Source organism: Crinia signifera, chromosome 5 (genome assembly GCF_055691185.1).
Source record: "Crinia signifera chromosome 5, ASM5569118v1, whole genome shotgun sequence".
Classification (NCBI taxonomy): Eukaryota; Metazoa; Chordata; class Amphibia; order Anura; family Myobatrachidae; genus Crinia; species Crinia signifera.
In genome coordinates this window covers 3,846,906-3,873,008 of record NC_139221.1, presented here as the reverse complement: position 1 = coordinate 3,873,008, position 26,103 = coordinate 3,846,906, and the positions used below count along the sequence as shown (strand labels likewise).

The following is a 26,103-nucleotide window of genomic DNA, read 5'->3' as shown; positions in this document are numbered from 1 at the left end:
GGGCAGTGATTGGTGTGACACCGAGTGAGGTGGGGTAGTGATTGGTGTGACACCGGTCACCGAGTGAGGTGGGGCAGTGATTGGTGTGACACCGGGTGAGGTGGGGCAGTGATTGGTGTGACACCGGGTGAGGTGGGGCAGTGATTGTGGTGACACCGGGTGAGGTGGGGCAGTGATTGTGGTGACACCGGGTGAGGTGGGGCAGTGATTGGTGTGACACCGAGTGAGGTGGGGCAGTGATTGGTGTGACACCGGGTGAGGTGGGGCAGTGATTGTGGTGACACCGGGTGAGGTGGGGCAGTGATTGGTGTGACACCGGGTGAGGTGGGGCAGTGATTGGTGTGACACCGAGTGAGGTGGGGCAGTGATTGGTGTGACACCGGGTGAGGTGGGGCAGTGATTGATGTGACACTGGGTGTGGGGGTAGTGATTGTGGTGACACCGGGTGAGGTGGGGCAGTGATTGGTGTGACACCGGGTGAGGTGGGGCAGTGATTGTGGTGACACCGGGTGAGGTGGGGCAGTGATTGGTGTGACACCGGGTGAGGTGGGGCAGTGATTGGTGTGACACTGGGTGTGGGGGCAGTGATTGTGGTGACACCGGGTGAGGTGGGGCAGTGATTGGTGTGACACCGGGTGAGGTGGGGCAGTGATTGGTGTGACACCGGGTGAGGTGGGGCAGTGATTGTGGTGACACCGGGTGAGGTGGGGCAGTGATTGGTGTGACACCGGGTGAGGTGGGGCAGTGATTGGTGTGACACCGAGTGAGGTGGGGCAGTGATTGGTGTGACACCGGGTGAGGTGGGGCAGTGATTGATGTGACACTGGGTGTGGGGGTAGTGATTGTGGTGACACCGGGTGAGGTGGGGCAGTGATTGGTGTGACACCGGGTGAGGTGGGGCAGTGATTGTGGTGACACCGGGTGAGGTGGGGCAGTGATTGGTGTGACACCGGGTGAGGTGGGGCAGTGATTGGTGTGACACTGGGTGTGGGGGCAGTGATTGTGGTGACACCGGGTGAGGTGGGGCAGTGATTGGTGTGACACCGGGTGAGGTGGGGCAGTGATTGGTGTGACACTGGGTGTGGGGGCAGTGATTGTGGTGACACCGTGTGAGGTGGGACAGTGATTGGTGTGGCACTGGGTGTGGGGGCACTGTGTGTGAGCGTGACACTTGTTGAAGGGAGGAAGACATTCCTGGAGCACACACTCCCGCCGCAGCCGCGCAGCGTTAGCACTGAATGACGTCAGACTTGACATGGCCCGTGCTCAGAGCCGCGGAGCATGCTGGTAGTTGTAGTGACGTTACAGTCATCTTTATCAGGGAGATGAAAAATAAAACTACAACTCCCAGGATGCAGAGCGCTCTTAGCGCCAGCTTCACAGTAAGGATGACGCTGATTGGTCTCTGAGCCGGTGGCACGTGGGGGATAGTGTGAGTCTGAGAGACAGACGCCGGGAGAGAGGTGAGAGCCGGGAGCCTCTGCTGCCGGTACGAGGGGGGATAGTGCGTGATATGCGAGGGGGGCCGCTAGTAAGTGACTTACAGTGTGGGTGGGTGGGTACATTCTGACAGTGATGTAATAAAAAAGTGGGGGTGGGTGAGTGATGATGACGGAGGGATATGGTGGGTGAGGGGGGCATATGGGTGATGAGTGATGGAGATATGTGGTGGGTGGGGGGGATATGGTGGGTGAGGGGGGCATATGGGTGATGAGTGATGGAGATATGTGGTGGGTGGGGGGGATATGGTGGGTGAGGGGGGCATATGGGTGATGAGTGATGGAGATATATGATGGGTGGGGGGGATATGGTGGGTGAGGTGGGCATATGGGTGATGAGTGATGGAGATATGTGGTGGGTGAGGGAGGGATATGGTGGGTGATGGGTGAGGGATATGATGGGTGATAAGTGACGGAGGGATATGGTGGGTGAGGGGGGCATATGGGTGATGAGTGATGGAGATATATGGTGGGTGAGGGATGTGATGGGTGGGGGGGATATATGATGGGTGAGGGGGAGATATTAGTGTTCATTCTAGCACCTGCCAACTTTGTAAACCCATGCACTTCCTGTTCCCTGCCTGTGGTGTCACTGTCTGCTGTGGTGTTTCTAGCACAGGTCTGGTTTGCATATCAGTGCTGATATACAGACCACACTGTGCTAGAAGCACTGCAGCAGATAAATAGGGGGTGCTAGAATGAACACTAGATATGATGGGTGAGGGGTGGTACGGTGTGTGATGAATACCCCTATGGTGTGAGATACTGAGGGGGCCGCTAGTAAGTCACTTACATTGTGGGGGGGAGGGGCTACAATTTGATACAGTGATGTAATGAAATAGAGGGGCATATGGAGGATACGGTGGGTGAGAGGGCGATATGGTGGTTTATGGGGCGATACGGGTAGAGATAGGTGAGCAGGCAGGTATAGTGGTTGAGGTGTCTGTATGAGAGTTGAGGTTACCAGGGGTATTGTCTGTGTGGGTAGGGAGGAGCTATATGCTTGCCTAAGCAGGTGATGTGGGCATTTGGGGGGGAGGATGCGTGTGATGTGGGTATTGGGGGTAGATGTGCGGTTGTATTTGTGATGTGGGCATTGGGGAGAAGGATGTGTGGTTGCGTGTGTTATGTGGGCATTGGGGAAGGTTGTGTGTATGATGTGGGCATTGGGGGGAAGGATATGTGGTAGCATGTTTAATGTGGGCATGGGAGGGAGCTGTGTGGTTGCGTTTGTTATGTGGGCATTGGGGGGGAGGATGTGTGGTTGCGTTTGTTATGTGGGCATTGGGGGGAAGGATATGTGGTAGCGTGCGTAATGTGGGCATGGGAGGGAGCTGTGCGGTGGTTTATCATGTGGGCATTGGGGAGGGGGTGTGGTAGCTTATTTAATTGGGGGGGAGGATGTGTGGTTGCGTGTGTTATGTGGGCATTGGGGAAGGTTGTGTGTATGATGTGGGCATTGGGGGGAAGGATATGTGGTAGCATGTTTAATGTGGGCATGGGAGGGAGCTGTGTGGTTGCGTTTGTTATGTGGGCATTGGGGGGGAGGATGTGTGGTTGCGTTTGTTATGTGGGCATTGGGGGGAAGGATATGTGGTAGCGTGCGTAATGTGGGCATGGGAGGGAGCTGTGCAGTGGCTTATCATGTGAGCATTGGGGAGGGGGTGTGGTAGCTTATTTAATTGGGGGGGAGGATGTGTGGTTGCGTGTGTTATGTGGGCATTGGGGGGGAGGATGTGTGGTTGCGTTTGTTATGTGGGCATTGGGGGGGAGGATGTGTGGTTGCGTTTGTTATGTGGGCATTGGGGAGAAGGATGTGTGGTTGCGGGTGTTATGTGGGCATTGGGGGGAAGGATATGTGGTAGCGTGCGTAATGTGGGCATGGGAGGGAGCTGTGCGGTGGCTTATCATGTGGGCATTGGGGAGGGGGTGTGGTAGCTTATTTAATTGGGGGGAAGGATGTGTGGTTGCGTGTGTTATGTGGGCATTGGGGGGGAGGATGTGTGGTTGCGTTTGTTATGTGGGCATTGGGGGGGAGGATGTGTGGTTGCGTTTGTTATGTGGGCATTGGGGGGGAGGATGTGTGGTTGCGGGTGTTATGTGGGCATTGGGGGGAAGGATATGTGGTAGCGTGCGTAATGTGGGCATGGGAGGGAGCTGTGCGGTGGCGTGTGTCATGTGGGCATGGGGGGGGGGAAGGGTGTGTGTGTGTGTGGTAGCATATTTAATTGGGGGAAGGAGATGTGTCGATGAGGATTTGGATAAAACTGGATACAGACCTAAATCTTTATCTGCTGAGAACTCAACCGTGCTAATGTAGGGGATTATGGGGCCGGCTGTATTAGACCCCTTATGACAATCCTCTATTTGCCCCCAGACCCTGGGAGATGGATGTCGTTCGGTCAGACAGTTAGGGAAAGCCGTCTGATGTAACACATTTCCCCAATGGTTGTGTTCTCCATTTTCCAGCGTTTTGGAGCAGGTGGCTGATTACTTGCTTCCATTAGCAGACAGTTAAATCCTCAGCTGACGTTGTTAGTACATCAGTGACCTCTGCTCCCGTCTGACCCCTAGGTTGTCCCATCATCTGACTACGCTGCAGACATGCCCTCTGACTTGGCTAAGAAGAAGGCAGCCAAGAAGAAGGAGGCCGCGAAGGCTCGTCAGAGGCCCAAGAAGGAGAATGATGAGTGTGCTTCAGAGGAGGCCGATACGCAGCCATCTAATGGCAGCCTGGCTGCTGGTGAGTCCTGGACGACCCCCCAAACTCCCACCACAGCAGGAACTGACTGGTGTATTTACTAAGATGGGATCTTGCTGTGTGCAACCAATCAGATTATTCTTGTTTTATTCCTCGGGACACATCAGGGGCCACAGGCTTAACACTGAGTAGTGGAATGGGAGAGCGAGAATTCATGCACCCTAGAGGTTAAACTTCCCCTGCCTCCCAGGCAGCCTGGCTCCTCCCCTCCTCTACCCTGGCAGCCTGGCTCCTCCCCTCCTCTACCCTGGCAGCCTGGCTCCTCCCCTCCTCTACCCTGGCAGCCTGGCTCCTCCCCTCCTCTACCCTGGCAGCCTGGCTCCTCCCCTCCTCTACCCTGGCAGCCTGGCTCCTCCCCTCCTCTACCCTGGCAGCCTGGCTCCTCCCCTCCTCTACCCTGGCAGCCTGGCTCCTCCCCTCCTCTACCCTGGCAGCCTGGCTCCTCCCCTCCTCTACCCTGGCAGCCTGGCTCCTCCCCTCTACCCTGGCAGCCTGGCTCCTCTACCCTCCTCTAGCCTGGCTCCTCTACCCTCCTCTAGCCTGGCTCCTCTAGCCTGGCTCCTCTAGCCTGGCTCCTCTAGCCTGGCTCCTCTAGCCTGGCTCCTCTACCCTCCTCTAGCCTGGCTCCTCTACCCTCCTCTAGCCTGGCTCCTCTACCCTCCTCTAGCCTGGCTCCTCTACCCTCCTCTAGCCTGGCTCCTCTACCCTCCTCTAGCCTGGCTCCTCCTCTAGCCTGGCTGCCTGGCTCCTCCTTTATCCTGGCTGCCTGGCTCCTCCTCTAGCCTGGCTGCCTGGCTCCTCCTCTAGCCTGGCTGCCTGGCTCCTCCTCTAGCCTGGCTGCCTGGCTCCTCCCCTAGCCTGGCTGGCTGGCTTCTCCCCTCCTCTAGCCTGGCAGCCTGGCTGCTCCCCTCTACCCCGCCTCCCAGACAGCCAGGCTCCTCCCCTCCTCTACCTCGCCTCCAGGCCAGGTAATTCCGTTTTTTTGGTGCTGGCAGGAGCCAACATGTACCTTACAGCTGCACTAAGCAGCCTTATGTAGGGTACACACCTGAACGATTTGGCCTCAAAACACCTGATCTCAATCGTTCTGGGGTGTACCAGGCATAAATTCTGACTGGGTGAGTGACAGAGCAGCAGGGCAACGGGTGTATTAGATACCAGCGCTGCTGCTCCATTACCCAGACCTGGTGGCTGCAGCACTATGTATCGGTGTGTGAGAACGCAGCCAGGCACAGGGATACTGATGACAAGTAACACGCACCCCACTGGGAGTGTGCACGCGAGGCTAGTAACGGATGTGCAGCCCAAGCGGATGGCTGGTCAGACTCCTGCTTCTGTTGGACCACCAGGGAAAAAGGTGTGTGAGCAGCAGCCACCTGGCGCACATTGGATCCCTGCCATTTTACTGCCTCTGCTTGAGGTCATTTCCCTGGCAGCCATTTGTTAGCAAGGGGAGTGGCTCTACTCACACAGCCACTCCCCCTGGGACAGTAGGCGGCACATCACATAGTGATTCCTGCCACTGATCCCTCCTGCCCTCAGCACGTGTAGCAGGGACATGGAGATCCACTCCTTCACTGCCAGAAAGCCTGGGCCTGTCCTCCCTGTACCTCTCCTCACAGGACACAGGTTACAGAGTTGTGCTCCAGTCAGCAATAGCTGCTTTAGGAGCTTAGTGCCATTTCTGTCACTGCATTGTATGTCAGTATGCTTGCTGTGTATTGTGTACTGCATTACCGCTGTCACTGCCTGTCGGCACTACACTGTGTTTTCTGTACCTATAAGCTGCTGATCTGTCATTGCATTGTATGTCAGTATGCTTGCTGTGTATTGTGTACTGCATTACCGCTATCACTGCCTGTCGGCACTACACTGTGTTTTCTGTACCTATAAGCTGCCTGTCTGTCACTGCATTGTATGTCAGTATGCTTGCTGTGTATTGTGTACTGCATTACCGCTGTCACTGCCTGTCGGCACTACACTGTGTTTTCTGTACCTATAAGCTGCCTGTCTGTCACTGCATTGTATGTCAGTATGCTTGCTGTGTATTGTGTACTGCATTACCGCTGTCACTGCCTGTCGGCACTACACTGTGTTTTCTGTACCTATAAGCTGCCGGTCTGTCATTGCATTGTATGTCAGTATGCTTGCTGTGTATTGTGTACTGCATTACCGCTGTCACTGCCTGTCGGCACTACACTGTGTTTTCTGTACCTATAAGCTGCCGGTCTGTCATTGCATTGTATGTCAGTATGCTTGCTGTGTATTGTGTACTGCATTACCACTATCACTGCCTGTCGGCACTATACTATACTGTGTTATCTGTACCTATAAGCTGCCTGTCTATCTCACTGTGTTCCGTGTATACAGAGCCTGGTTATGTCTGCTAGGGGTAAATCCAGTAAGACAGGGGCCCCAGCACTGCTGTCTTGTACATCCTGTAATGCTGGCCTATCCCCCAGGACTATGTCCGTCCTGTCCGGCTTATGCGCAGATGACGCCTGCAGCTCCAGCCTTCTCTCAGGAGCCTGCCTGGGCCACGTCGCTTACTCAGATGATGGCGCAGCTGGTAGATAGGCTCTCATCTGCCCCACCCCAGCAGCCTATGATGCCATCCTCATCCTTGGCTGGATTGGAGCCACCATGAGTGAGCTCATTATCTGGCTCTGTTCAGGGCCTACAAAAAGAAAAACCTTACAGGGTAGACCTGATAAGCCCAGGGCTATGGTCAGGGAAAGCTCTTCCTCTCCGCTCCTCCGTCAGCATGACTCTGACTGGGAGGATGAACAGGATGATGATGAGGAGGGGGAACCTGCTGATGCTGACTAGGAGGACGCCTCAGCCAAAGAGGATGCCCCATCATTAATTGATGTGGCGGCCTTAGTCACAGCAGTAGAAGAAGCCCTTAATTTAAATGCTTGGTCCCTATTGTTAAATGCCCTAAGCGGACTGTAGCTTTATTCCCTAAATCCAATGACTTGGAAAAAAGGCTTGGGAGGTACCAAACAGGAAGTTTACCCTGTCTAGATGTTTTGCATCCCTTTACCCCCTCCCTCAGGAGGTTAGGGTCCGCTGGGAAACAACTCCTAAGGGTGATGCACATGTGGCTAACTATTGAGATCATCTACGCTGCCCATCCCAACTGTGTCTCTGAAAGACCCAGCCGATCGGAAGTTGGAAAACTTCCTAAAACTCATTTACACCACTGCAAGTGCAGTAGCTAGGCCTGCCCTGGCATCAGCTTGGGTGGCTAAGCCCATTGTGGAATGGGCAATTACTCTTGCAGCCGACGGTGTGCCCGCAGAGAACCTACCTACCATTGAAATGGTGCATCAGGCCACCCTCTATTTAGGGGAGGCAGCGCTTGATATTGGCACCCTGACCTCCAGTGTCATCTTCGGCACTTGCAGCACGGAGACTAGAAGCAGAAGGGTGGTCGATCGCACAGGAATTCTACTTAATATAGTCAGATTACCTCTTTATCAATATTGTAATAGTATTACACATGGGATGAGGTGTGCTACCGCCAGACAGTAGGAAGGTAGTATCGGGGAAACAACAGAAAGTCTGTTTTGCGGTGCACAAGAGAAGAAAATATAAAATGTAACTTTTATTAGTTTATTTAAAAATTGTTTGCGAAAATATAAAATCAAACATACAACAAAAATCACACAGGACTTTCTAAAAAGGAAATAAATTAACGTAACGGGGATTAAAATCTACGATCTGCAGGATCTATAAGATTGTGGTGTGTACCGAATCACAGTATAATTGTTATATAATTGTTGCAGTACCCAATCAGTACTTGGCAGTGTGCATCAATAAAGGGGAATCATGTCCCTAATTTAGCCACATCGCCTAAGGTGGGAGGAGACCAGGTGCGGGCAGCGGCCTGGTCGCTCCTGTCACCTCCTATCACCAAAATATATATAGTAGGCAAATGTATTGGTTTAATATTATAGTACTGGGAGGACAGTGCATCCCAATCCCAGTGTTACAATAGATGCTGCGAGATGGGGTGATTAAAACAGCCTCTCTATCTCCTGTTATCTGTGCAGCCGTCTAGTTGTTGAATGCCGTCACTGAGAAGTGACCGGCACACCGCTAAGGCTGAATGGATACACGGAACTGACAGGTCTAGTGCAATAACAATTTACAATACAATAACCTGCTTTTCCCCCGCTAACAAGACAGGCCAACACGCGTTTCACAAAAGGCTTTTTCAATGTTCACCGACCCGGTAAGCCTTGAAAAATCCTTTTGCGAAACACGCGTTGGCTTGTCTTGTTAGCGGGGGGAAAAGCGGGTTATTGTATTGTGAATTGTTATTGCACTAGACCTGTCAGTTGCAGCACGGAGATCCTTATGGCTGTGCTCTTGGAAGGTGGACCCTGTCTCTAAGAAAACCTTAGAAGTGCTTCACTTTGAGGGTTCCCTTCCGTTTGGGTCTGAACTGGATAAAATTGTGGCTACGGTGGCAGCTTCTAAGGCTGCTTTCTTACCGTCTGCTCCTACACCACGTCTCTGTGTTGCCTTACAGTCCTTTCACTTCCAGGGCAGGTGACATTCTTTTTCAAAAACCCAACCCCAGGTTGCCAGGTCCTCCAAACCCAAGCGTCATCCACCAAACGCTTTCATTTTCACAAGCCCTTCAAAGGACTTAGAAAAGTTCATAGCTCTGAAGCAATCCATCCAAAAGCTCCTGCAATCCGGCGTCATAGCACATGGGATTGTATGCCAGCCTCTTTCTAGTCCGGAAACCCAACGGGTCATACCGTCCCATTCTCAACTTAAAAAGACTCAACAAGTTTGTTCAAGTTTCGAATGGAAACATTAAGGTCCATCGTCTTGGCCTTACAAGGAGACTACATGGCTTCCCTATACATCCAGGATACGGATCTGCAAATCAGGCCGAAACATAAACAGTTTCTGCAGTTTGCACTGCAGGGCTGTCACTTTAATTTTCAGGCTCTGCCTTTTGGACTGTCTACCGCCTCTCGGGTGTTTACGAAGGTCATGGCCAAGCAAAGGGCCTGGAAGACTGCCCTCAATTCAAAGACATTGATCGATAAGTTGGGTTTCCTGAGCGTTCCAAAGTCCCTGGAATTTACTGCCCCCCCCCCCCCATCCGCAGAAGCTGGCATCTGTTGTGAGGAAAGTCCACTGGTGGATCCAAATTGTTGTCCCTGCTGTGAGGTTCTTTGATGTACTGTATCCAACTGAGCTCCCAAATGGATCATAGACTGTACAGGAATCATGGATGAGTTGGGCCAATTGATGATCTAGCCGTGACCTTCTAGGAATGTCACCACTGTGTTCAGATGTTCCTTGAGAACTTCTGCAGATTGTGCCAGAATTAACAGGTTGTCTAGATATGGAAGTATACGGACACCCTGGTTGCGATGTCTGCTGCCCAAAGAACCTCACAGCAGGGAGAACAATTTGGATCCACCAGTGGACTTTCCTCACAACAGATGCCAGCTTCTGTTCGGGGGGGAGGGGGGGGGGGGGCAGTAAATTCCAGGGACTTTGGAACGCTCAGGAAACCCGACTTATTGATTAATGTCTTTGAATTGAGGGCAGTCTTCCAGGTCCTTTGCTTGGCCGAACCGTGGCTTGCGGGTCGCCCTGTGCAGGTCCAGTCTGACAATCCGACGACGGTGGCTTATATCAACCACCAGGCTGGCACTCGAAGTCTGGCTGCTATGGTGGAGACATCCCGCATTTTTTAATGGGCAGAGATCTCAGCGATTTTATTTATTTTATCCCGGGAGTCTTCAATTGAGAAGCGGACTTCCTAAGCTGCCAGATGCCGGATTCCGGCAAATGGGCCCTCCATCCGGAGGTGTCCAAGATGCTGGTACAATGTTGGGGCAGACCCGTGGAGGACTTGATGGCATTGCGCCACAACCACAAGGTCACCCTATACGGGTCCAGGTCTCGAAACCCAGGGGCTTGCATGGTGGATGCCCTGTCAGCTCCGTGGCAGTTTGCTCTGATGTACGCCTTCCCTCCCATTTCGCTCTTCCTGAGAGTGATCCGCAAGTTGAGGGCGGCACACTGATCCTGGTGGCTCCCAGTTGGCCCAGACAGATATGTGTACGTCCAGACCTGCTCTCTCAAGGACTGTGTCTACACCTGGATGTGTGGCATCTGGTTTTGACGGGGTGGCTGTTGAGACCTCCCTGTAATCTCAAAGGGCATGTGAGCCGCCTTCAGCCGGTGCTTACCATCACATCTGGCGGGCTTACTTTTCCTGGTCTTGTACTTACCGCTTGGCCAGGATTCTGTCCTTCTTACAGAAGGGCCTGGAGGCTGGATTGCTGTTATCTTCTTTGAAGGTACAGGTTTAGGCTTTGTCCATTTTGTTCCGTAGGAAGTTGGCGATGCTGGATGTCCACACATTCGTGCAGTGCATCCTCCCTTTGTTCCCCCGGTAGCCCCATGGAACCTTTCCCTGGAACTTGCTGCATTTCAGGCCCCACCGTTTGAGCCCTTATGGTCAGTGGACCTTTGTTGGCTCACCTGGAAGACTGTTTTCCTGTTGGCAGTTGCTTCCACCAGCAGGGTGTCTGACCAGTCAGCCTTGTCCTGCGGTCCCCATTTCTAATTTCCCATTCTGATCAGGCAGTACTTAGAACTGTTCCTTCTCACCTCCCTAAAGTGGTGTTTATGTTTCATGTAAACCAGGAGATTGTGGTCCCAGCCTTTCGGGGAAGGTATGCTTTTCCTGCGCAGATGTGCTCCGTGCCCTACGCATCTATGTGCATTGCACTAAATCTTTCTGGAAATCAAACTCTCTCTTTGGGCTCTATGGGTTTCAAAAGAGAGGTTGGCCGGCTACTAAGCAAACGATTGCCCGTGGATTCGCTCTGTCTTTAGGCAGACATACTTGGGCGCCTCCCTCCTGGTTCCTTCAGGTGTCAGGGCACACTCCACTTGGGCTGTTTGGGGCGGTGCAACAGCTGAGCAGATTTGTAAAGCGGCGACTTGGTCGTCCGTCAATATTTTCTTGCGCTTTACGCATTTGATACGTTTGCCTCCCAGGACTCGGTTTTTGGCCAGAGTGTACATGCTGTGGCACAAGCGCGTCCCCACCCTTAGGTGGGTTGCAGTTTAAATCCCGGTGGTAGGGATCCCGGCGTTCAGAATCCCGACCGCCGATATCCCGACAGTTTCTCCCTCCGTGGGTGTCCACGACACTCCTGGAGGGAGAATAAATTAGCGTGCCGAGCGTAGCGAGGCACCGGGCCCGCTGTGTGGCGAGCGCAGCAAGCCCGCAAGGGGAGGCGATCCACGTCCCGCCCCCCCCCCCCCCTTGTCGGGATTTCGGCAGTCCGGATCCCGACCGCCGGGTTTTCATACTGGATCCCCTTAGGTGGCTGCTTTAGGAAGTCCCAGCATTAGCCTGTGGCCCCTGATGTGTCTCAAAGAATAAAAGGAGATTTGTCGGTACTTGTTTCCTTGCAGGGCGCCCAGTAAGCTAATAGCTAATAGCTTAGTGTGCTATTCTGCGTAGGAGCATCGCATCGCGTACCATCTATAGTGCTGTGCGATGTCCATGGTAACTGCACAGGAGGACTGCTTATACAATGAAATATTGCATAGGATCGCATTTCTGATTGTACAAGCCATGAGATGTGGTGAGTGCATAGTATGTGATGTGGTGAGTGCATAGTATGTGATGTGGTGAGTGCATAGTATGTGATGTGGTGAGTGCATAGTATGTGATGTGGTGAGTGCATAGTATGTGATGTGGTGAGTGCATAGTATGTGATGTGGTGAGTGCATAGTATGTGATGTGGTGAGTGCATAGTATGTGATGTGGTGAGTGCATAGTATGTGATGTGGTGAGTGCATAGTATGTGATGTGGTGAGTGCATAGTATGTGATGTGGTGAGTGCATAGTATGTGATGTGGTGAGTGCATAGTATGTGATGTGGTGAGTGCATAGTATGTGATGTGGTGAGTGCATAGTATGAGATGTGGTGAGTGCATAGTATGAGATGTGGTGAGTGCATAGTATGTGATGTGGTGAGTGCATAGTATGTGATGTGGTGAGTGCATAGTATGTGATGTGGTGAGTGCATAGTATGTGATGTGGTGAGTGCATAGTATGAGATGTGGTGAGTGCATAGTATAAGATGTGGTGAGTGCATAGTATGTGATGTGGTGAGTGCATAGTATGTGATGTGGTGAGTGCATAGTATGTGATGTGGTGAGTGCATAGTATGTGATGTGGTGAGTGCATAGTATGTGATGTGGTGAGTGCATAGTATGTGATGTGGTGAGTGCATAGTATGTGATGTGGTGAGTGCATAGTATGTGATGTGATGAGTGCATAGTATGTGATGTGGTGAGTGCATAGTATGTGATGTGGTGAGTGCATAGTATGTGATGTGATGAGTGCTTACAATTGTAAGCACCTACGCCATTGTTTAGCGTCAACCCCAGTATCCACGCCACCCCGAAGCATGGCGAGCGACGGCGGAATGTGTCCTCCGACCTTTTCATACCCTCCACTATCCACGTCGGCGTGGAGTTGATTTTAGATGGTGTGGTGAGCGCAGCGGATAACTTTACATGTATTCTGCGTCCCCTCGCTGCGCTCGCCACACTATCTAAAATCAACTCCACGCCGACGTGGATAGTGGAGGATATGAAAAGGTCGGAGGACCCGTTCCGCCACCCCTCGCGGGGCTCGCTGAGCTCGCCACGCGTCGGGGTGGCGTGGATACTGGGGTTGACGCTAAACAATGGTGCAGGTGCTTACAATTGTAAGCACCCATCACATACTATGCACACATAGCATCACATCTCATTGTAAGCACCCGTCACATCTCATTGTAAGCACTCGTCACATCTTATGGCATGGGTGCTTGTACAATCAAATATCGCATCGCACACATCGCATGGTAAAAACGTACCATGAGATTCAATTTCACTACGTTTGCATACGTAAGGAATCTGGGCGCCCTGCTAGGAAACAAGTACCGTTTTGTCTTACCTGTTAAGACTCTTTCCTCTTTGTTGAGGACGTCAGGGGCCGCATTTTAGTTCCTGCTTTAGTTCTGTTAAAGTTGTTGCGGCCTAGTTCCTCTGTTGTGCAAATTAGTTTTTGTTCAGACTGTGTTTCTGTGCGGTGCCTCTCTTCCTTCTATCTTGTCCTTCTTCTGCCTTGGCTTGTTAATACTGAATTGCCTGGAAGCGGGGTAGAGGAGGGGAGGAGCCTAGTCTGCTTGGGAGGCAGGAAGAAGTTTAACCTTTCGGGTGCTGAATTGCTCGCTCTCCCACTCACTACCCAGCGTTAGCCCTGTGGCCACTGACATCCTTGAAGAAAGAGATTTAACAGGTAAGATATACATCTCATTTGTAGAAGGTGCTAAATAAAGTAGATTCTGATTGGTTGCTATGGGCATAGCATCTTGGTAAATAAACCCCTTCAGAGTCTTAATGCTGCAGAGCAGAAATTCCTATTGCTTGGTGCCAGATGTGTGGGAGCGTCAATCAGTAAAATGACCTATGCCAGTTCTGAGTGTGTCTGTTGTGGCACAGAACCATGGTATGATCAGTGTTCCGTCATTTACCTTGGACCTACAGTAGCGGTGATCCCTCCAGATGCTTCTGTGCAGGGTGGCTGAGAGCCGCTGGGGTGATCTCTCTCCATAAGGGATAATGTCTACATGGAAACCACTTCTAACATACATGTTCTCTTCACAGATGGAAATGATGAGGCGCCCCAGATGGAGGAGTTTGAGCTTCGGAAAGCTGCTGCTCGGGCGGTTACTGGGGTTCTGGCCTCACACCCCAACAGTACCGATGTGCACATCATCAACATGTCCCTGACGTTCCATGGGCAGGAGCTGCTGAGTGACACCACGCTAGAGCTGAATTCTGGCCGAAGATATGGACTGATCGGGCTGAATGGCACTGGTAGGAACGCAGCAGCAGTGCACACTGCCATATTTATGTGTGTGTCTGCCCCACAGTCACTGATTCATGTATGTTACCTCCTTATCTGTTCTAATGAGGGATAGTGTTGGGTACAGTCTCTCCTGTAACACTGTCTACCGCACTCACATCCTATTGGCCCCCACAGAGGCACAGTAGGTGACAGGAGTGGCCCCTCCCACAGAGGCACAGTAGGTGACAGGAGTGGCCCCTCCCACAGAGGCACAGTAGGTGACAGGAGTGGCCCCTCCCACAGAGGCACAGTAGGTGACAGGAGTGGCCCCTCCCACAGAGGCACAGTAGGTGACAGGAGTGGCCCCTCCCACAGAGGCACAGTAGGTGACAGGAGTGGCCCCTCCCACAGAGGCACAGTAGGGGACAGGAGTGGCCGCTCCCACAGAGGCACAGTAGGGGACAGGAGTGGCCCCTCCCACAGAGGCACAGTAGGTGACGGGAGTGGCCCCTCCCACAGAGGCACAGTAGGTGACGGGAGTGGCCCCTCCCACAGAGGCACAGTAGGGGACGGGAGTGGCCCCGCCCACAGAGGCACAGTAGGGGACGGGAGTGGCCCCGCCCACAGAGGCACAGTAGGTGACGGGAGTGGCCCCGCCCACAGAGGCACAGTAGGTGACGGGAGTGGCCGCTCCCACAGAGGCACAGTAGGGGACAGGAGTGGCCCCTCCCACAGAGGCACAGTAGGGGACAGGAGTGGCCCCTCCCACAGAGGCACAGTAGGGGACAGGAGTGGCCCCTCCCACAGAGGCACAGTAGGGGACAGGAGTGGCCCCTCCCACAGAGGCACAGTAGGGGACAGGAGTGGCCGCTCCCACAGAGGCACAGTAGGTGACAGGAGTGGCCGCTCCCACAGAGGCACAGTAGGTGACAGGAGTGGCCGCTCCCACAGAGGCACAGTAGGTGACAGGAGTGGCCGCTCCCACAGAGGCACAGTAGGTGACAGGAGTGGCCGCTCCCACAGAGGCACAGTAGGTGACAGGAGTGGCCGCTCCCACAGAGGCACAGTAGGTGACAGGAGTGGCCGCTCCCACAGAGGCACAGTAGGTGACAGGAGTGGCCGCTCCCACAGAGGCACAGTAGGTGACAGGAGTGGCCGCTCCCACAGAGGCACAGTAGGTGACAGGAGTGGCCCCGCCCACAGAGGCACAGTAGGTGACAGGAGTGGCCCCTCCCACAGAGGCACAGTAGGTGACAGGAGTGGCCGCTCCCACAGAGGCACAGTAGGTGACAGGAGTGGCCGCTCCCACAGAGGCACAGTAGGTGACAGGAGTGGCCGCGCCTACAGAGGCACAGTAGGTGACAGGAGTGGCCGCTCCCACAGAGGCACAGTAGGTGACGGGAGTGGCCGCTCCCACAGAGGCACAGTAGGTGACGGGAGTGGCCGCTCCCACAGAGGCACAGTAGGTGACGGGAGTGGCCGCTCCCACAGAGGCACAGTAGGTGACGGGAGTGGCCGCTCCCACAGAGGCACAGTAGGTGACGGGAGTGGCCGCTCCCACAGAGGCACAGTAGGTGACGGGAGTGGCCGCTCCCACAGAGGCACAGTAGGTGACAGGAGTGGCCGCTCCCACAGAGGCACAGTAGGTGACAGGAGTGGCCGCTCCCACAGAGGCACAGTAGGTGACAGGAGTGGCCGCTCCCACAGAGGCACAGTGGGTGACGGGAGTGGCCCCGCCCACAGAGGCACAGTAGGTGACGGGAGTGCAGTGGCAGTTATTTGTACCAGCATTGTACTGCTATAATCTGCGTTGTATGTGAATGATGTGCTAGTCTGTAAAGGTGCCCATACACGTTGTGATAAGCAGCTTGCGACGCGTTATCGGGTGTTTTGCATGCGATGCGATCCGTGGGCAATACAAAAAGTATGTGCAGCACATACTTTTTGTTCTGTGCGACGCCCGCGGGAGTGCGCATCGCATTGCACGCTGCTTATCACAACGTGTATGGGCACCTTCTATTTCTACTTTCTCCTTCGGGAGACATCAGGGGCCACAGCGTTACAGTGGGTAGTAAGGAGATGGGAGAGCACCAGCACCCTAGAGGTTAAACTTGAACTGCCTCCCAGGCAGCCGGGCTCCTCCCCTCCTCTACCCCGCCTCTAGGCCAGGAAGCTCAGTTTTTTCGGGTGCTGGCAGGAGCCAGATGCACCTAATAGAGGGGCTGCTATTTAGCAGCCTAACTTGATTTTTATATTTTATTTTTCATTTTTCTTTTACACTGACTTGTGTCAGTGACAGAGCAGCAGCACTGGGGGTCTGCACAGACACCTGCGCTGCTGCTCCATCACCCGGGTCCGGAGCTGCATCGCCACTCGAGGGTGGGGACCTGCAGCGGCCCCCGGGCACTGGGGAGCCACAGCCGCCACCGGACGCCGGGGACCTGACAAAGGTAACGCGCTCCCCGCTGGGAGCGCGCGCGATTGCGCTTGCTGGGCATTGCGGCTGCAGCAGTTCGGCGGGGGGGACCGCCGACTGCGCTGACAAGCGGACGGCTGGTTCGCCACCCGCTCCCGCTGGACCACCAGGGAAACGGTTTGTGGGCAGCGGCGCCAGGTATGCGGGGCCGCCCGGTAGCGCCGGATCCCCGCCATTTTTACCTGCGCCGCATGTGGACACCTCCCTGGGGGCCATTTGTCAGCAGGGGGAGAAGGCTCCCCCCACATCAGCCTCTCCACCCGGGGACAGTAGGCAGGGAACTGTGCTTGGCGCACAGAGAGTTCCCGCCACTGAGATCCCTTCCTGCCTGCCTGCGACATGTGAGGAGGGACACGGAGGAGCTCATAGCCACCCGGAGTTCCACTCCTTCACTGCCAGGTCATTTGGGCATGTCCCCCCTGTACCCCTCCTTCGGGATACTGTACAGTACTGTGCTCTGAAAGGAGCCTTGTGCCATTAATTGCATTGCCCTTGTATGCTGCATTGTTTGTTAACAGTTTAGCTGCCTGTCAGTTTAATCTGTGTTACACTGTACTATATGGCCATGTATTGCTGGTTAGGTCATGCTGACTTAACATGTGTGGAGGGACACAGAGAGCTTATCAAGCCAGTCTGGGGTTCCACTCCTTCACTGCCTAGGCTCCCCTGTAATAATCTCCTCCAGGAGTCAGGTTACAGAGCAGACAGAGTTCAAACTGTGGGCACAGCAGAGCCAAGTGCAACATTGTATCCTGTGAATTAACACCATCACTGCCTGTCGGAAGCATAAAGGACAGAGCGGATGGTGTAATGGTTAGCATTGCTGCATCACAGTGCAGAGGTCATGGGTTCGATTCCCAACATGACCCAGACTGTGCAGAGTTTATCTACCTGTCAGATACAAGCTGACTGTCAGATGCAGACTGCGTTGTCTGTTCCATATAGACTGCCAGTATATCCACTGCACCTGTATATATAACTGCACTGTATGTCTATATCACTGCTTTGTATGTCTATTACAAGCTGGCTCAGATGCATACTGCATTGTCTGTACCGTATAGACTGCCGGTCTATATCACGGCAGCTGTCTATTGTATGTATATCACTGCACTGTCTATATCACTGCATTGTATGTATATCGCAGGCTGGCTGTGCACTGTGTAACACTATCACTGCCTGTCAGAAAGGCTGCCTGCCAATGATTGCTATATGTGCCTAGTACTAGCTTACTGCGTACTGTGGGGGCAGCACAGCTCGGGTCGTGGGTTCAATTCCCACTATGACCCTAACTGTGCAGAGTTTGTACGTTCTCTCCGTGTTTTAGTGGGGTTACTCCGTGTACTCCGGTTTCTTCCCACAATGCAAAATTTAAAACAGAAGTATGCTGTGTTAGCCGTACAAATGGGCCAAATGTCTACGCCACCGCAAGGTATACGTAGTACCAGCTTACGGTGTATGGCTTGAACACTATCTCTGTTGGTCAGAGAATACTGTGTTAGCGGTACCATATAGGCTACCCGCCTATTCTATGGCATTGTATGCCTTCTATACTTGTAGTACATTGTCTTACCTGTGCTTTAGCAGCCGGTTCACAGTGCTATAATACTGCAACGTCTTCCAGGAGTACCAGTCCCAGTGACTCTGGGGCTCCGGCGCGGATGTCTTGTACATCCTGTAATGTTGGCCTATGCCCCCATTACTAGTACAGTACGGCTTATACGCAGGCTGCTACAATGCCTGGGCGAGGCCCACAGGTACAGCCTCCTCTAGAAAACAGGAGCCTGCTTGGGCCACGTTCTTTACTCCGTTGCCGGTGCAGCTAGTAGCAGTAGCAGCCTCATCCCTTGGCTGAGTGCTTATCTGCCTCCAGACAAGGTCCCCAGAAATGCCGTCCCCATCCTTGGCGGGTGTAGCTCCCCGCACAGTGGAAGCGCTCTGTACCTGCAGGTAGACGCAGATACCCCCGTCATCCAGACTCCTCCGTCAGCAGACACAGAGAGGAGGACACCTGGGATTAGCCTTGTCTAGAGGGGACCGTCGACGACGGTATGGAAGATGGGGGGCCTGTGATAAGGTGAATCCCCCCCACCTCGTCTTGAGGTGCCGACCTTGGTCTCAGCTGTCAAATAGGTCCTTACCTTAAACGACCCCGCTGAGCCGCCTACACCTTTGGGTGTCTCCCTAGGTGTATTCTGGGTTTATTCCGTAAATCTCTGAACTCGACTAAGGTCATCAGTTGGGAGATTCCTAACAGGAAGTTTAGCTTGCCATCGGCGGTTTCCCTTCCTTTTACCCCCTTCCACAGGAGGACATAGTCCCCTGGGAGACTGTCCCTAAAGTGGACGCACTCCTGCCCCAGGCATCTGCTTGGGTGGCTAAGGCCTTAGTTGCGTGAGCAACTTCTCTCACAGCGGACGCTGCATAAGGGGTGTCGGAGGAAACCCTGCTGCCTTCTATTGAGTATCAGGTGACGGCTCTGGAAATTACACCAATCGCCTCCAGAGGGTCACCCTCGGCCATAGCTGCACACACATACCAGTGTCTGTGCTCTTGGAAGGCCTGAACTCAAAGTCCCTTTTGAGGGTTCCTTTTTATTTGGGCCAGTGCCAAATATGGGGGCCGGTTTAGATACCATTCGGCAGAGGATATCCCTTCTGGGGGATTGCCATCTGGCTCTACAGTCCAGGATCAGACATCTCTTGTCCCCCTGGCAGGTGTCTGTGCATGCCTGCGTGGGGTCCCTGGGGTTGGTGGATCGGCCTTCGAATTGGCAGAATAGGCTCAGTTCCATACCAACCCTCTACAATACTGTCCAAGGAGCAGCACGGATAGTGTAGTGGTTAACATTACTGCTTCACTGCGCTGAGGTCATGGGTTCGATTCCCACCATGGCCCTAACTGTGCGGAGTTTGTATATTCTCCCCAGACTTGCATGGGTTTACTCCTGGTACTCCGGTTTCCTCCCACAATATCCATGCCCAGAAGTTCGCCTGGTCTCCAGCAGGGCCCCCCTTTCCTGGGGGCTTCTGGACGGGACCTCGCTACTGGAGCCATGCATGCTAGCCTCCCGTGTTTGGGGGGTGGTCACTTCTCAAAGGTCGTTCCAGGGTCTCTGGACCACTCTAGTGGCCCAGCCCTCCATCATCGTCCTCGAACTAAAGACAATCTTCCGGGCAGTCCGCTTGGCGGAACCCTAACTTAGGGGTTGGCCGGTGCAAGTCCAGTCGGACATTGCGACAAGGGTGGCATATGTTAACCACCAGGGTGGCACTAGTTGTCAGCCCACTATGACAGAAGCATCCGGCATCTTTCAGAGATGATCCCTGCTTTTTCAGAAATTTTTATCCTGGTAGTCCAGAATTGGGTGGCGGTCTTCCTCGGCCGTCAGACCTGTGATGCCGACGACTTGACCCTCCTTAGAGTGATGTTTCAGATGCTGGTACAACGGTGGGGCCCAACCGAGGTGGCCTTGACAGCCTCTCGCCATACCCTCAAACCACCACTGTGCGGGTCCTGGTCTTGCGACCCGGAGGGGGGGGCTTGCCTGGTAGACGCCCTGTCCGCTCCGTGGCCGTCCACACTGATGGCGCCTTTCCACCACTTTCCTCCTTTTGCGAATGTCTCGCAAGCTGAAGCCGGAGGGCGGCACATTGATTCTGGTTGCTCCACCTTGGCCCAGACGGATCTGGTTTTCGGATCTGCAGTCAGTAGCCCCTCCTATTCGCTTACCCCTGGACACAGGCATGCTCTCATGGTCCGCCTCTCTCTTTCGGCTTTGAGGCACTTGGCTTTGACGGGGTGGCTGTTGAGACCTCCCGGGTAAGACCCAGCGGGTTTCACTCCACCATGCTCAGGGCGAGGAAACCTCCCTAGATGGGGTGTACCATCGCATATGGAGGGCTTACTTTTCCTGCTGCGAACCCTACGCTTCAGATTCCGGGACTTACTACCTGGCTAGGGTTCTGTCCTACTTGCAGAAGGGTCTGGAGGCTGGGTTGCGTTGATCATCTTTAAAGGTTCGGATTTCAGCCTTGCACATCTTGTTCTGTCGACGGATGTCTGTACATTCCTGCAGGATGTCTTGCATATCCAGCCTCCCTTAGTTACCCCAGTTGCCCCCTGGGATCTCTCTAATCCTGACTTCTTCAGGGCCCACCTTTTGTGCCCTTGCGGTCGGTGGACCTGTGTTGACTCGCCTGGAAGATTGTTTCCTTGTTGGCGATAGCTTTGGCCAGGGGAGTCTCTGACCTGTCAGCTCTGTCCTGTAAGTCCTTGGTTCTTGGTTATAACCGGGCGGTTTTTCCTACCGTCCCTTCTCAACTACCTTAAGTGGTGTCCGGCTTTCAGGTCAACCAGGACATTATTGTTCCGGCATTTAGACAGTCTGTTGTTACTACGGCTTGGTCCTCCTTGGACGTTGTCCGGCCGGGGCGTATTTATGTGCTATGTGCACCGTTCTAGGCTGTTGCACTAGTCAGACTCTCTCTCTCTTTGTACTATATGGTGTTCGGATGAGAGGGTGGCCCACCTCTACGCAAACTACTGCCCGCTAGAGTCGCTCTGGCAGGCATATTTGGACACCTCCCTCCCAGTTCCGGCAGGGATTCAGGCACATTCCGTTAGGTCTGTGGAGGTGTCCTGGGCTGTAAGAGGCGGTGCTAAAGTTGAGCAAATTTGCAGGGCGGCGACTTGGTCGTCCGCCATTACTGTCTTGCGTTTTTACGCTTTTGACACGTTTGCCTCCCAGGACTCGGCCTTTGGCCAGAGTGTGTTGGCTGCGGCACAGGCGCGTCCCCACCCATAGGTGGCTGCTTTAGGACGTCCCACTGTAACGCTGTGGCCCCTGATGTCTCCCGAAGGAGAAAATGAGATTTATGTCTTACCTGGTAAATCTCTTTTTTCGAGGACATCAGGGGCCACAGGGATCCCTCCCTGCCGCGCCTGCTTTACTTCCGTTATGGTTAAGTTATGATTATGTTATATTATCCCTCGGTTGAGGGTACTAACATGTTCAGAATGTGTTTCTGTGCGGTGCTTCTCTTCCTTCTATCTTGTCTCCTGCCTTGGCTTGTTAAAAAAACTGAGCTTCCTGGCCTGGAGGCGGGGTAGAGGAGGGGAGGAGCCCGGCTGCCTGGGAGGCAGTTCAAGTTTAACCTCTAGGGTGCTGGTGCTCTCCCATCTCCTTACTACCCACTGTAACGCTGTGGCCCCTGATGTCCTCGAAGAAAGAGATTTACCAGGTAAGACATAAATCTCATTTTTTCTCCTGTCGGCTCTATTATATCTGTCTCTCACAGAATGACCCTAAGTGCGACCTAAACGGTTGAGCAGCTTCTCTATAGATCCCCCTGTTAGTGGGAGACAGTGTAAGGGTAGAGATGGAATATACAGAGGCTGATGTTATCCGCCAATGATTTGGATAAATACAGAGAGATAAGTACAACTAATAACAGTACAATTTTGTATTTTTATTAAAATCTCATGATTCGCGTCTGATCATTCCTTTCAAGACAATGGTTCTAACCCTACGCGTTTCGTCTTTAATAAGACTTCATCAGGGGTTCAGATATATGGGTAAGGAATCAGAAACATGATGCCCGAATATCCTTAGGACGGATTTTTTCCCCAACATATCCAACGATCTACAATGAGGTGGGGTATCTCATAGATCTATTAGATCAGGGGTAGCCAACTCCAGTCCTCGAGAGCTACCAACAGTGCCCAATTTCCAGCTCCCCCTCGCAGGTGCACTCATCACTGACTGACACATTATAAAAGATCTGCAGTTGGAGATAGATACATCACTTGTGATTCTGTGAGGAGACCTGGAAAACATGCACTGTTGGTAGCCCTCGAGGTGTGGAGTTGGCTACCCCAGTATTAGATGATGCTATACGGCAAAATCCTCAAGATATCTGTCACTTCGATTTCAAGATAAAAATAAAAATAATATACATACATATAATGCGATGGAGGTTCTATGCCAAGATTGAAACACTGGGTCACGTAGGACTCCAATATTGACAGGGTGGATATCCTGAATGGAATCGATGCCTGAAGATGATCTGAATTGGAGCACTGCCTGAGGAGCTGTAATTCAGATCATCCTGCTGCAGAGGAGGGGAGATGACCTGTTGCCTACTATTGACACCATGCTTCAGGCTGCACTCCAGAGTGTCCGCTTCGGCTGTGGCGGCACGTCGGTCTCTCTGGCTATGCTCCTGGAAGGTTGACTCTGACTCTAAGAAAACCCTAGAAGCACTTCCCTTTGAGGGTTCCCTCTTATTCGGGTCGGAACTAGACAAATTCGTGATTACGGTGGCTGCGTCCAAGGCCGCTTTCCTACCATCCACCCCTAATCCACGTCGCCATTCGGCCTTCCAGTCCTTTCGTTTCCAGGGCAGCGGTATGGGACATTCTTTTACAAGAACTCAGTCTGCCAAGGGCAAGTGTCCCTGAGCCACCAGACAACCTGACTAAGCCAGAGGATAAGCCCTCAGCATGACGGGGCGACACTCCTCCTGGAGGATCCCAGGGTGGGGGGGTCGCCTGCTGGGGTTCTCAGACATCTGGCTGGAATCCATGACAGACGCATGGGTTCAGGATGTGGTCTCCCGAGGCTACTCCATAACCTTCTGGCGTTGTCCACCAAGCTCGATCTTTTCAACAAGTTCTCCAAGGGACTTGGATAAGCGCCAAGCTCTGGAGCAGGCCTCCAGCAGCTGCTGTCATCCGGGGTCATTGCTCCGCTCCCTGCGCCTTAGTGGTAAACCAGCCTCTTCTTGGTCCGGAGCCCAACGGGTCACTCTGCCCCATCCGTGTCGTCTGGGTCCCAAAGTTCAGGATGGAGACCTTGCGATCCATAGTTCTGGGCAAAAAGGGGTACGCTGCCAGTCGCACAGGACAAATATAAGGAGTGAGGACCCTCAGAATAAATATAGCGTGACATGTATGCTATGTGGAAGTGCTACCACTGGACATTGGGAGGTAGATACACAGAGAGAGAGTTTGTCCTTAATGTGCGCCACCTAAATTCTTGGTTCTGAAAAATTCTCTTTTATTGAATTGCTGTTTAAAAGACTGCGAAATATAAAAAAGAACATATACAACATATAGTGATGCTGGGGAAGTTGGAGACCATGACGGTGTTTAAAAGGGTGAGGTGGCAGGCAGGTGGCACACTTTAATTGCCCTCTATTTGTACAATGACCGTTGTAATATTTGGACCAGCGTCTTTGTGGCTAATAGTGAAGTGTTACTTTCTGTCTGCCGCCTTGTAGTTCACAATAAGTAGTTACTATGTGCTGCTCGGTTATTGTGCACAGAAGCACTGGCCGCCAGTATACAGAAGTGACTAGAGGCGTCAGTTCTGTAAATATCCTACGTCCCCACTTATATTTGTATAATTAGGAGCAATGTAGTAAATGTGGCATAAATTAATTATCCACACGATTGAGGCATATAGTACCGGTCCGGCTGGTTTATAGCAGTAATAAACCCCAAATATGAGTCTATAATTGTTAGAATGATATACCAAACGTGTGTAAATTGCACATGTGCTACTGATATATACAGCGTGTGTCACATTACGGGTATAGAGCAGTCAGAACAATGTGCGTGTAGTACAGAAATGCCAGTATCACAGGAGTAGCAGGAGCCGTGTGTATGACTGTTACAGGGTTTAGGGGGTTATTCTTATTCCGTGTGTATGACTGTTACAGGGTTTAGGGGGTTATTCTTATTCCGTGTGTATGACTGTTACAGGGTTTAGGGGGTTATTCTTATTCCTTCGGTCCTCAGTGCATTCGCGTTTCTGATCATGTGCAGACGTAGGGCGCGTGCACCAACGGTGAACTTTCAGTTTGCTGGGTGCATGCACCCTAGATAGCGTGCGGAGGGCGCCGGGCTTCCTTATTACCATATGGGAACACCCAGCATTCCATGGTAATGTAAGGTGGTGCGGGGGGCTGGCAGCTGACATCACCTCCTCTACTCCGCCGGTGGCCTGAAGGTGGGGTAGAGGAGGGGAGGAGCCTGGGAAAAGTTTAACCTTTCTGGTGCTGGAATGGTTGCTCTCCCACTCACTACCCAGTGTTAGCACTGTGGCCCCTGCCGTCCTCTAAGAAAGAGTTTTAATCGGTGAGGCATAAATCTTGTTCCTGTGTCAGATCCGTAGCCTGGAGCTAGCAGCGATGCTTTCTTACACCTGGCCACCCCGTGTAACCCCCATCATTGTCCCATCTTCCTCCCCAGGGAAGTCCATGCTGCTGTCAGCAATCGGTGGACGCGAGGTGCCGATCCCAGAACACATTGATATTTATCACCTGACGCGGGAGATGCCCCCCAGTGATAAGACTGCTCTGCACTGTGTGATGGAGGTAGACACGGAGCGCACCTTGCTGGAGAAGGAGGCGGAGCGCCTGGCGCATGTAGATGGTGAGAGGTCGCTCTCAGCGGTGTGTGTGTGTGTCCCGCCCCGTACTCACCCTCTCCTCCTCCTACAGCTGAGTGTGAGAAGCTGCTGGAGCTGTATGAGCGACTGGAGGAACTGGACGCCGCTAAGGCTGAGGTGCGGGCCTCTCGGATCCTGCATGGGCTTGGCTTTACCCCGGCCATGCAGCGGAAGAAGCTGAAGGATTTCAGTGGAGGCTGGCGTATGCGGGTGGCCCTTGCCAGGTACTGGTCTGTCCTGATATCTGTGGCTGTTCTTCCTCCTCAGCGTGGTCTTAGTACTGTTCTGTTCCCCCTACAGAGCCCTCTTCATCCGCCCCTTCATGTTACTTCTTGATGAGCCAACCAATCACCTGGATCTGGAGGCGTGCGTGTGGCTGGAGGAAGAACTCAAATCGTTAGTAACACTGTCATATATGTGATGGTAGCGGTGTCTGCGGTGTCTGAGGTGTAGCAGTGCAGTGTATGGCAGCGTGTGGGAGGTATAGCAGTATAGTGTATAGCAATGCGTGGGAGGTATAGCAGTATAGTGTATAGCAATGCGTGGGAGGTATAGTGTATAGCAGCGTGTAGGAGGTGTAGCAGTGCATGGGAGGTATAGTGTATAGCAGTACTGTGTATATAGCAGCGCGTGGGAGGTGTAGCAGTGCAGTGTATGGCAGCGCGTGGGAGGTGTAGCAGTGCAGTGTATGGCAGCACGTGGGAGGTGTAGCAGTGCAGTGTATGGCAGCGCGTGGGAGGTGTAGCAGTGCAGTGTATGGCAGCGCGTGGGAGGTGTAGCAGTGTATGGCAGTGCGTGGGAGGTGTAGCAGTGCAGTGTATGGCAGCGCGTGGGAGGTGTAGCAGTGCAGTGTATGGCAGCGCGTGGGAGGTGTAGCAGTGCAGTGTATGGCAGCGCGTGGGAGGTGTAGCAGTGCAGTGTATGGCAGCGTGTGGGAGGTGTAGCAGTGCAGTGTATGGCAGTGCGTGGGAGGTGTAGCAGTGCAGTGTATGGCAGCGTGTGGGAGGTGTA

The 26,103-nt window shown here is 53.2% G+C and overlaps 1 protein-coding gene across 3 annotated transcripts in view; it reads left to right on the top strand.

The window, feature by feature from the left end:
• Positions 1–1,314: 1,314 nt before the first annotated feature.
• Positions 1,315–26,103, top strand: part of ABCF2 (ATP binding cassette subfamily F member 2) — a 36,761-nt gene continuing 11,972 nt past the window's right edge. The window contains exons 1-6 of one of the 3 annotated variants that reach the window (XM_083186523.1): positions 1,315–1,463; positions 4,074–4,242; positions 13,981–14,193; positions 24,894–25,076; positions 25,145–25,316; positions 25,393–25,488. In XM_083186523.1, coding sequence (XP_083042649.1) covers positions 4,104–4,242; positions 13,981–14,193; positions 24,894–25,076; positions 25,145–25,316; positions 25,393–25,488 — 803 coding nt within the window. In that variant the 5' untranslated portion in view covers positions 1,315–1,463; positions 4,074–4,103. Of the gene's footprint in view, positions 1,490–1,510; positions 1,532–4,073; positions 4,243–13,980; positions 14,194–24,893; positions 25,077–25,144; positions 25,317–25,392; positions 25,489–26,103 lie in introns of those variants that run through there. The other 2 variants (XM_083186524.1, XM_083186521.1) reach the window with 2 other exon arrangements.